Source organism: Lupinus angustifolius, chromosome LG16 (assembly GCF_001865875.1).
Source record: "Lupinus angustifolius cultivar Tanjil chromosome LG16, LupAngTanjil_v1.0, whole genome shotgun sequence".
NCBI classification, from domain to species: domain Eukaryota; kingdom Viridiplantae; phylum Streptophyta; class Magnoliopsida; order Fabales; family Fabaceae; genus Lupinus; species Lupinus angustifolius.
In genome coordinates, this window is record NC_032024.1 from 19,086,639 (window position 1) to 19,098,747 (window position 12,109).

The window sequence follows — 12,109 nt, forward strand, 5'->3', positions numbered from 1 at the left end:
AAAGAAGAATTGGAATTTGAATTTCCATTGATCTGAAAAGTTAGTTACAAAAGAGAGGGAAAGCCTACTATTTATAGTGGATCAGTGAGGCAGTTAAATAACCCCCTTCTAATAAAGGCAAAACTTATGCTAAGCTAAACCAGCCATAGGATAACCCAAACAGGAAGCCAAATTAACATAATTTACAAAACATTTTATAATTAATTTTTTAATTAGTCACTAAAATTGTAAATTTTAGTGATATTAAGTTCAAAATAAAAATATTTATAAAATTTCTTATCGTGTTTATGAAACTATACCTTTAAAAATGAATTTAAAGCTAAAAAAGGAACGAGAAAACAACTTATATGAATCATTTAAAAACTTAAAGCACATATTTAAAAGAAGAAAAAATATGAGACAAAATTGAAGATAAGAAATAACTTAGAACACCAATTTATTACTTACACATTTTTATTATTATTTTTCACTCAACTCAAGTTGCGTAAAAAATATATTGACATATTTTATATTTTGAAAATGAAAAATCTTATCCATGGAAAGCTTAATGCTCCCATTTATTGGAGAGAAGAAAGCAAAAATAGAAAAATATGTGAGAAAGAGAATGTAAAAGAAAAAACATATGAGGAATCTAATAATTTTTTGTGTTGTTTGGTTATATAAAAAAGAAAAAGAAATATGAGAAATATAATAAATTCATTCATTCTCTCTCTTTCCTAGAAATTCTCTCAAATGAAGGCTAGACGTGGGATAAAATCATTCTTTCAAATTTATCCTAAAATAAAAGCATTGGGTGGCATTGGGTCTACTAGTCACACAACCACCAATAGACCCAATCATATGAAATGCATGAGAGGTGAATGCATTGAGACTTTGAGAGGGTGGATCTTGTCAAGATTAGTTACTTTGTATGAAAAATGGTTCTCTTTATAGAAAAATCAAAATATAATTATATCTTGCACCACTCATGCATGGATGATGATGAGGTGGCCTTAATTAAGGAACAAAAATCCCAATGAATAGAATATTTACCATAATGGATGAAGATATTTGTGATGAGTGAGGACAATTGTGATAATAAATGAAAGGATGCTGTGAGATAATAATACACGATAAGATATGCTAATACATAAAGAAATTAAAATCTGTCAACTGAAAATGTAAAGTTTTTTATACAATCAGCACATTATTCACCATTGATTTGTATTACTTTTTGTTTGAGAGTCAATGATGGATGATTGACTGACATTGTAAAAAATATTTACACTGTGTCAGTGTATACATATTAAATCCATACATAAAATACAACGTTTGAATGTTTTTTTATGAAATCTTAGTCGTTACAATCCTTTTAAAAAGTTTAGTCTATTGTGTCTCAAAAGAGTGGAAGATAAAATCTTACTAGTTGTCATCCATTTAAAGTCTGTTTTTGCATTTTTTATATAAAAAATTTAAGATAATAAAGACAACATTATTGTTCTATTAAAGTCTTTAATAAAATACTTATTATTTAAATGATATAATGATAAAAATAAAATACCAATTCTTATTTAGACAAGGGAAAATATTTAGTTAAATAAAAACAAATAAAGCAAATAAATAAAAAGGAAATGCATACCTCCATTTGATGTTAGGAAGTGACAACACTTAAATGAATATCTCACAAAATTGTGAAAAAAGGTGGGGTTGTGTGATCTTCAAGTTATCTTTTTGAGATACTTTTAAGTATTTTTCATGTTTTTTGGTTTGTTTTTCTGTGTTTTTTCAATTTAAAAGTGAGAGAGTTTATTTATAGTTGAATCAGTTAAACTTAACCATAAAGAATATATCAATTATAAATTATTATTTGATAGGATCATTATTTCATTTCAAAAATCTAATGACAATCACATCTCTATCCCTAATTCAAAAAATGGTTATCCACTAAGATTTGTATTTTTTATCATTTTTGAATTGATAGATACTCGCAATTTCTTTATCTAGTTGAATTTATTTAAATAAATGTAGTGATGATAATTATTATCCGGTTTAATTTACTTTTTTAAAAATATACAAATAATATTCACTAACGTGTAATAATTTTTATTTCGTTTTTGTTTTAAAAACCTTTTGATTTTTTCTTAGACTCATTTAATTTGAACCGAATTTTTTTTATGTATTCATAATAATTGTTTTATTATAAACAAATTTTCACAATGAGCACATCAAAGTTGTATATTTCGAAAAACTTCACCGTAGAATTGATGGACTTCTTACTTATGATAATTGATGACACTCCACCTTGGAATCTGAAATAAGTTAGTTACATTATTTGCATGAAAATAGCGAATTTTCATTGTAAGTAAATTGAAACTTTTAATTGTGAAAATCTCCCCTTTGAAATTGAATAACCAATTGCAAATGAAGGACATCACTCCATTATAAAATCTAAAACAAAATGCATAAAAAATCATATTAAAAATTACATGAACAAAACATTCACACTTGATTAGAATGAAATATGAGTGTAATGTGAAGAATTAAATATGTATATACTGACAGTGTAAATGTTTTTTACATTGTCAGTCAATTATCCACCATTGATTTATTAACTATTATTGACTCTCAAAAGTAATACAAATCAATGTTAGATGATGTGCTGACAGTGTAAAAAAAATTTACACTGTCAATGTACAGATTTTAAACTCAAAATATAAACTAAGAAGATTGTAAAATTATATATGAATAGTGGTAGCCTAGTAGAGGGCAACTTGCATTTATAACACTTAATTATTTTGTTATGATTTCATTCAGTTCGTATTCCATTTTAGAGAATATTTTTTTATATATTCTTTTTTTTTTTCTTTTCATAATTATTAACCATTGTAATGATGTTTTACATTCACTTTTACATTGGTAATAAATAAAAAGGATTTTTTTTATATATTTTAGTCGTGAAATATTTTTCAGCAGGCAAAATTTATTAGTGCAGCATTTAATACAAAATTTCAGTCAACTTTACATATAATATAATAATATATCTAGTATCTAGATAGATTCCCCTTCCAATCTTCTTTCAATATTGTCTTTCCATTATTGTGTCGTGTTTGTGCATCATAGGTGTGTGCGTGTGGGAATATCATATCACTCTATTGTATGTAAAATAAAAAATAACATAAGATATAAAAGAATTGTGATAATATTTTGTTTGATGTAAAATAATCAGTTTAATAATGTTTATTAATTAAAAAATGGGCTAAATAAATCAATGATGGTTAAAACCTTAATCAAATGAAAGTGTTATATCACGTGCTTACCTTCATTTTTGGTAAACTAAATTTGTTAAACCTATTGTCTCATTTCATTTGTCATCTCATGTGACAAAAGCAATAAATTTATTTGACAATTTAAAAATGTTTTGGTTTAATTTTGTTTGTGGTCTATCAATTTATCTCTATTATTTGTGGTGGTTGTTATTTCTCAAGCAATTTTACTTTAATGGAAATCATTTTTTCTTTTCTTTAGTGAGAGGGAAGTTTATGAACTCTTTGATTCATGCTCCACTAAATATTTGTTTTAAATTATGTCTCAATTTTTCTCCCTACTACTAATGACAATAAAATAAAATAGATAATAATAATAATAAATATTTAATTTTTTTAATTGAAATTGTATATTTTCATCGGAGTGGAAATTAATTTGAGACATAGTCGCCTTTTTTCTAAAGTGGGTGATAATATTGAATCAGACTTCTCTCCGTCATTAGAGAGGGAAACAATGTCAAAAAACAAAGAAAAAATCACATAGAATGACATTTGTATCATTGTATTTATCATGAAGAGAATTTTACTTTTAAAATTTAAAATTAAAGGAAAACCAATACCCCTCTCTATTGATAGAGAGATATTGTAGATTACTTATTTTTTTGGAACTATTGAGTGAAGTTTACCTCTAAAATCAAGCACCTTGTAAATTTCTTGTGTTGCTAAATTATCTCCCCTTTTGAGATTTGTCTTTGTTTCACAAATATTCTATGATTTTATTAGTTTTATTTGAATTTTATTTTCATGTTTCCATTTTATTTCTTTAAAACTAATCATTAAGTATTACTTTATAATATATATATTATTTTCTTGTGAGTAGCTAAATTTAGTAGGGAATATGTCATTTTCTTAAAATAAAATAAAGTATGAAGTTGTGAAGAGAAAACATCCAAGAAAAAAAAAAGCTTCTTAGTTTTTCATGCCTAGTAAACAAAATTTTGTGACTTGTAAAATTAGTTGTTTACCAAGTATTCTGCTCAACTGTATTAATGTTTTTTTGTTATCAACATATTAATTTTGTGAGTAACTCGGAAGAAAAAACTTGGTCGGAGACAACCACATTACAGACACTTAAATACAGTTTGATAAACATTAAATTATGGGTCTCACTATATTAGCTCAAGATTTTTTCATGTTTTTCTCTCTCTTGTCTTTCTCTTTCCTCTCTCCTGATCTCCTAATTAATAATTTTGTGTAACGAGACTCACAATTTAATGATTTGTCAAACTATGATTGAGTATATGCAAATATGATGTATTAAGGTTGTTTCCAACCAAATTTCTCTTTTAAATATCCTTCTAAAATAGGAAATATTTATTGTTCTTTTTTGCATTTAGAAGATAATTAGTGTGTACAGGCACTTCGTGCCTGCCGACGAATATTGTGCGATACTACATATTTAATTTTTATATATCATTTTTTTGAATTAAAATGTATTTTTGTGTTCGATGTACTTTAAATTATATTTTTGTGTGTTTATGATAATGTTTAATTTAAGGTGAGATATGTGGTTAATTAATCTATTGGTGGCGGTTGCTTAGGATTATATAGTTTTTTTGTAAAAATTAAATAATGTGAAGGGCAAAATAGGAAATAAAAATTACATCATGATGAAAGTTATTTCAAGTTTTGTCTTTATATATAGTATAGATATAGAAAACTACTTTTATATTAAATGTATTTGCTTTATTTATCTCACTATTCCTTTTATAAAACTATTTTAAGATTCATGTATTGATTTTGTATATGGTCATTTTCAAAGTTATATTACAATAAATGATTTTTCTTTCTTCAAAATATACCATTATTTATTACTTCAAAAATTTGAGTTACAAGATGAATGATTTAATTTTATTAATAATGACAATTTTTACGATTTTAATACAATACTTACAATTCTACATAACTTTAATAATTTAATAATATTTCTAAAATGAACTCTAAAGATATGTTTGTGGGTTGATTTTTAGAGGATAGTAAAAAAAATGAAAAGACTAGAAAATCATGATATATATATATATATCCAATGACTCTTAATTTTTTTTTTCTTTTACAAAAATCAATTGGAAAGAAAGTGTAAATGGATTTATTTAGAGGCATTCCACTTATAATTTCAACGCTTCAACGTCTTCCTTATTCCCACTCAGGAATGTTACCGTTACACATTAGAAAATTCAAACTCCCTTAAAGTTAATCTTTTATAAGAGTAACCAATCACTTCAATTGTCCTCACCCACAACGTTTCAGTATTCAAATTCTCAATTCTCAATCATCAAAGTTCAAATCTTCATTCTCTCTTCAATTCAAAATCTCTTCATCTTCTTCTTCAACCTTCAAACATGGCACTCAGACCCATCGATAATGCTCTTCCAACAACCCCAATCAGACCCAAAAAGCAACCCAAAATCGCAATTGCAACCCAAAAACAACCACCTCGTACTGTGAATGATGAAACCCATGTTCCAGTTCCATCTGCTGATGTCGCCATTGATTATATCTCCTCTGATAACCTTAAACCCATGTTGGATCCTGAAGCCAAGGTTCAAGTAAGTTACTCTTCTTAACACCCACATCATAAAAAATCAAACTTTTTTTATAAAGCTTCTGGCTTTGAATTTTGGTTTGATTTTCTTAAACCCATTGAAAATGCAGAGTTTGATTGAAGATTTGGGTTCCAAAAACTGGATCAAGGTGTGTGAGTCACTGAATGATGTTAGGCGATTTGCATTGCACAATTCTTCTCTTCTATTCCCCATCTTGTAAGAGACATTTTCTATATTTTTTTATGAATTTATTTAGTTCTTATGTGAAGTTATTGAAATTTAGTCTAAAGTGTATTTGGGTATATTGGAATTTCTAATGTGAAGTTGTGAGCAGGGGAAAAATTGTGTTGGTGGTAGCAAAGACAATGAAGAATCCAAGGAGTGCTTTGTGCAAAACCTCTATTATGGCTGCTTCTGACATTTTCAATGCATTTGGTGACAAATTGCTTGATCCCTCTACATCTGAAGCTTTTGATGGCTTGGTAAATTGGACTCTATTTTCATGATTTTGGTGTTACTCACTTATTCTATTCATTCATGGTTTCACGCTGATATATTTTTTTGGTTAAATTTCAACAGCTGATACAGCTACTACTGAAAGCATCACAGGACAAAAAGTTTGTTTGTGAAGAAGCTGAAAAAGCCCTTGGCTTAATGGTGGGTACCCTTACCCCTCTTCCCTTGCTTCAGAAACTAAGGCGTTATGTTAGTCATTCCAACCTAAGAGTTAGGGCTAAGGCTGCTGTTTCTCTCTCCAAATGTGTCTCCAAGATGGTAAACACTGCAATGCCTTTGAACTTCAATATCTTCTGCTGGTTCTTGTGCACCTAAAATTATGAATTTATGACTACACATTTATTTCTATGTACCACATTATTTCTGTTACACTTTTTGGCAGGTGTTAATATCATTTAAAAAGTGTTTTAAATTGTGGTCATTGCTGCCGTTGCAACGTGAATTATTAAATTTGATGTTATCTGATGTGGCCCAAATACAGTCTAATTTGGTTGTGTTGGGGCCTGATGCGACCACATCATTGTGATGTGGTCGCTGCAATCGCATTATTGCGGCTGTATCATGCGGTCAGCAATTTAAATCATTGGTTAATATTATTGGAGTAACAGACTACCAATCCAAAAAAATAATAATGTTAATGAATCTGTAACCGATTGAATAACTTTTCAATCAATTACATAATGCAATAACTATAACTTTGTTTATCATTAATTGGTGTAAATTTGTACAAAACATTATGTGCATAGATAGATCAGTGCTGAGATATGTTCTAACTTCTAAGGCTTGAGTACATGGCAACAGGGGCTTGAAGAAATGGAGGAGTTTGGGTTGAAAGAGTTGATTGAAGTAGCAGCAGATTTAGTGAATGATAGACTCCCAGATGCAAGAGATGCAGCCAGAAGTATATCAACTTGTATCTATGAAGCACTCACTAAGGATGAGGAACAGAAGATGGAAGTGTGGCAGAACTTTTGCCACTCCAAATTACCACCAATTCATGCCATTTCAATTTTGAAGATAGTTAAGCCTTAGAGTAAGATTATTATGCTCAGAGCCATACTATGGCAGAGTTTAGAAGATGTCTAGCTTTATGTCTAAGATTATTATATGCTCATGATTTATGAGTAGTTAAATAAGTTTGGAGTACTATATTATCTTTTACATTGGTGTCACAATTTGGTGCACTAGTCTTGAGTAATTTGAAGGGTGTTATTTGTGGCTGTAGTCTGTCTCTAGAGCCATACTAAGGCAGGGTTTAGAAAGATATCTAGCTTTGTGTGTAAGATTATGCTCATGATTCATGAGAAGTAGTAGGTTAAAAAAGTTTGGTTTGCTATGTTCTGTTTATGCTGCTGTCACAATTTATTAGGAGGATGTATGCACGATTAATTTGGTGATAGAGGAGAAAACCTCATTGGCTATACGTAGGACTGGGCATAATTTATCACATTGGGGTGGAATGGGGATCAGCTCACAATTTTTTGTGTCCCAATCCAATGGAAGTTTGACACATACTTGAAAAGAAAATTAAAAAAAAGTATAACATAATATATTTATGGGAATGGAGTATCTCCTCCTGCTTGTGAATATTTCATCATTTTTTATAAAATTATTTTTAAAAATTAACAAAATAGCACACATGTCACATTTTTAATGACTAGATGACTTAGTTATCTCTTGGTATGAGAAGATACATTATTCTCTATTTTTATTGGGGTGAGCTAGGATAATTTTTGTTTGTTCCATATATCTCTATTAATTAGGGTTGGGGTCATTCTACCAAATAATGGAAAAAATAATTAGAATTTGAACGGTTAAGAGAAAATTGGTAAGTCTTCATATTCGATTTTATGGCTTTAGAAAACAAAGTCATCTTATAAACGGTTGATTAAGATCTATTTCCACACAAATAAAAATAAATCTACCTCTTGCAAATTTCATTATATTTGTATCTATTCTAATCGGACTTTCAAACCGCTAAGGGAATGGGGTGAAGAAAACACTAATGTATTATTCACAATAGATATCATCCATGAAATAGTAATTCTCAATGTCCATCATGTTGAAATCACCAGTCAACTTCCATTCATATTTCAACCTCTCACCCAAAAACTCCAACCTCTTACCGATCAAGGTTACATTTAAAGCATCCCACCATTCTACACTATATCCCTTGATCACATTATAACACCAGGAAGCAAATAATTATCACTTGTTGAAGTTAATTGTATAATTCCATAGTTTGTAATAGTATAGGATAGATTGGGCCTTCAAGTGTTAAGTTGGCCTAGTTGTTAATAAACTTTCTATTAATAGAATGAAGTAGTTAGGTTGGTTGTTAATTCCAACATACATTTTCCAGATTTAGTTCCATTTCATTTTCATTCTTTCTTTCACTTTTCTTTCCCTCTTTTCCCCAACTTCTTCTATTACATATAATTCTAACACCTAACATATTCACATGTGCCACTCACTTAGCAATAAGATCAATTTCCTCATGAATTGGATCGATTGTCTATCTACTAACACCTTGTCGAAAGGATACTTTCATTTACTCAGTGTTCTTAAGCTTTCTACCATCACATTAAGACAGTCTATGAAATAATTAGATAAACTTAATGTTAGTGATAGTTTTATCTACAATATAGTTAATGTAATGTGTTAAAAAGTGTATGTGGGAGCTGCTTCCCTGCTCCATATATGATTTGCAAGACTTGATATTTGTGAATAATTTAATATTGTGATTGAATCTAACTATGATACCATATTAGTATTATTCATATTAGAATTAACAATCCTTAAAACTAGATCCTATGATGATGGCCCAAATCTTATTGCAATATTTTACCCTTTTCTCACCAAATATTGGATTATTTTAATAAAATTAATTTCCTGATATTGCATATCTAATCTATTGAAAGAGTTTAGCTTCTATCCGGTACTAGAATATAAAGAGAAAAGAAAGTTTTTGTAAAAAATTTACTAAAATATAACATCAAATCATAACTCTTAAAAAAATACTTTTGCCACATATCGCAATCTTCGTCCAATATAGAAGCGGATCTGAATTCCTATTCAAAGGAACTATCTACAGAAGATGAGTGACATGGAGAATATTTATAACTACATCAAAAAAGACCAACCATGTAATTGATCCTCAATAACAATAAAAGCATTAATAGGAATTCTGGTGAGAAAAAAATCTACATATCATCATCCTATTAAAAATTACAGTTTTCCTCATCCTTAAACATACCTTCAAAGATAATCTATGTGGGTATAAATAAATTACAAAATCAAAATCAAAATTAAAGAAACATAAGCTTAAAGCTAACAAGAGTAAGATATCCAGCCCATAGCAAACATGGTTTTGCCAAATCTTTAGCAAAAGGGTTCACCTTTCTAAACCTCAAATAACACATAAAAAGTGTCCCAAAATTCACAATTGAAGAAACCAAAGCTAGCCAATGTGCATTCACAACAAGTGGTTCCCACACAATGCTTAGAGATACTTGAGCCACATATAGAGGTAATGCATCTGGCTCCAATTTAAACACCCCATCAGCCCAAACAAGCCATGCAGCCAGACCCATAAAGAAAGAGGAGCCCAAAGTGGCTAAGTGGATGAACCAAAGTGGTGCAAACCAAATGGGCTTGGCTAATTGGTGGTACTTGTGGCCTGAACCACAGAGAATGATTACACCAATGTTGAGGGTCACAGGGACTGCAATGGCTATAGCTAGGGAACGTAGTGCTCGTTTGGCTTGTGCTTTCTTTGTTTCACGAAGAGCTTGATGAGGAGCCATAGAGATTATTGTTATTCAGAAGGGTGAGAGGAGAAAGTAAAAGTCAGAACAATTATAGAAAGAGAGATTAATCCGGTAAATGAGTGTTTTGGAGCAAAACTAGGATTGTTAAGTTAAGAAATTGGTATGGATTAGGGACATGGTGAATGATAAAGATCATAATTACATAATTCTCTCTTAAATCTATGTATCACATATTTGTATGTATTACAGTTATTGTTAACATTTGTTACATCCCACATCATATAAAATTGCACATATGCCATTTCATTTGTGTTATTATTTTAATATAGTTTGAATCATTCAATGTAATTTGTCATTCTGTACGTGTACCCATATAACTACTCATACCATATATCATATAACTATAATATAAACATTAATTCAAAATAGTAAATATGTTAAAATTATCCTTGTATGATCTTTACTAATTTCTAAACACCAATTTTTTAAGGAAAATATTTTTTTTTGAAATTAAGGACATTTCTCAACTTTTTTTAATTGGGAGCAAAATTTATTCATGACTAAATTTGCTACATTAAAATTGATCAGTCCCATGATATCGCTTGGGAACTTATCCATGATCCATCCATACAAACTCTTAAAAACAATTGCATGCTAATTAATGAGCCACTTTATTGCAAGTTCTACACATAGCTAAGCTTGCACTTTCACACTTGGATACTTTAATTTCTAACTTGTTCTTTAGTGAAGATGAATATGGATGGTAGAAATTCGTTGGGAATCTACTAGTATCGCCTGAGAAGTGCTTGAACACGTCGAGGAAGTACATAAAAAGATTCTCCGACGATCAAATCAGTATATGAAAGAGATATGTAGAATAATAAGCAATAGATAAAGTGAAAGAGTAAGTAAGTAATTAAGTAAACTTCCTTACAGGGGAGGATTCTTATAGTGGAGAAGTGAGAGTAATATTCCTTTGTAGATGTTATAGTTATGGCCAACCAAATGGCCTACCAGGTCTATCCTAGAAAAGTGAATGTTGTTTTTCCCATGTTAGGTGGCTTTGGCAGATATGTACTATGTGGACAGTCGACTTATGCTCATATTGGCATGAGTTGTTACGTCATTGGTCCGTTTTTTCTGTTGTTGAGATGTATAGTAGGGCGTAGGTAGCATTCGACATATAGCAGATGTTCGTGTCATGCAAGCGACGTGACAATAGAGTTTCAAAAATGTTTATGTGTTATCCTGTTGCTTCTGCCTAACCAATACATGTTGGCTCAGACTACTCGACTGAAGCGTGAGGGTGTTTGGACTATGCTTATCTTGTTCGGACATAGGTCGATAATTGTCGCATTTACCCAGTCGTGATGTGTATTCTAAAACCGAGATGGAATAGTTGCCCTAGCTTAACAATATGGTAGGTGAGTTGGGTGTGTTGGGAGACTTTATTGTATGGTCTGGTGGTCGGAACTTCTAGGTGTATAGCGAAATGCGAGAAATAACCTCTCTATTTGTTTTGAATGAGTTGTTTGCATTTTCACCAATCTTCTTGAACACTCATTGTTTAGTTTCGCGCTACATGGTAAGCTAGGGAGGCTTTGTACCGTTTCTATAATGATGACGTCTTATGAGGCGTGGAATGTCTATAATCTTTTCGAATCATGAATTAAATGAGTTGTCTTGTCTTTCATGCGTAATAAATGAGTTGCATTGATCCTTGGGACATCATTGAATTGCACTTGAGTGTTTCTTTTGAATGGTGGAGGTGAGTCTAGCCCTAACCCCTAACATATTTAGCCCTTCTAGTTTTGTGCCACCCATTGGATCACCTTGCCTCTACTTAATTTTGATAGTGATGATAACCGAAGGGGTGTGAGCCTGAGTGGGTCCCTCATCCTTCCATAAATAGTGGGGGATATGTCACTTACTTTCTTTACATTTCTTGCTTCCTTGTTATATGGTTGTCTAGTTTCTT

At 30.3% G+C, this 12,109-nt stretch overlaps 2 protein-coding genes across 3 annotated transcripts; one reads left to right on the forward strand and one right to left on the reverse strand.

The window, feature by feature from the left end:
- LOC109328928 lies at positions 5,523-7,693 on the forward strand. Of its 2 annotated transcripts, none has more exons than XM_019562572.1 (6): positions 5,523-5,848; positions 5,955-6,061; positions 6,180-6,327; positions 6,425-6,619; positions 7,163-7,394; positions 7,623-7,693. In XM_019562572.1, the coding sequence occupies exons 1-5, from the start codon at positions 5,642-5,644 to the stop codon at positions 7,391-7,393; spliced, it is 888 nt and encodes a 295-aa protein (XP_019418117.1). In that variant the 5' UTR covers positions 5,523-5,641; the 3' UTR covers position 7,394; positions 7,623-7,693. The 2 variants fall into 2 exon arrangements, with proteins under 2 accessions (XP_019418117.1, XP_019418116.1); XM_019562571.1 differs by lacking the exon at positions 7,623-7,693 and adding an exon at positions 7,433-7,585 and having other exon boundaries at positions 7,163-7,389.
- LOC109329405 (translocator protein homolog) lies at positions 9,670-10,167 on the reverse strand. Its single transcript, XM_019563070.1, has one exon. The coding sequence runs from the start codon at positions 10,165-10,167 to the stop codon at positions 9,670-9,672; it is 498 nt and encodes a 165-aa protein (XP_019418615.1).

Bases quoted from the DNA above. Each gene is read 5' to 3' on its own strand.
- LOC109328928 (XM_019562572.1), top strand. From the start codon at position 5,642: ATGGCACTCAGACCCATCGATAATGCTCTTCCAACAACCCCAATCAGA. The intron at 6,328-6,424 runs GTAAATTGGACT...AAATTTCAACAG, and splicing joins CTGAAGCTTTTGATGGCTTG to CTGATACAGCTACTACTGAA. The intron at 6,620-7,162 runs GTAAACACTGCA...ACATGGCAACAG, and splicing joins CCAAATGTGTCTCCAAGATG to GGGCTTGAAGAAATGGAGGA.
- LOC109329405 (XM_019563070.1), bottom strand. From the start codon at position 10,167: ATGGCTCCTCATCAAGCTCTTCGTGAAACAAAGAAAGCACAAGCCAAA.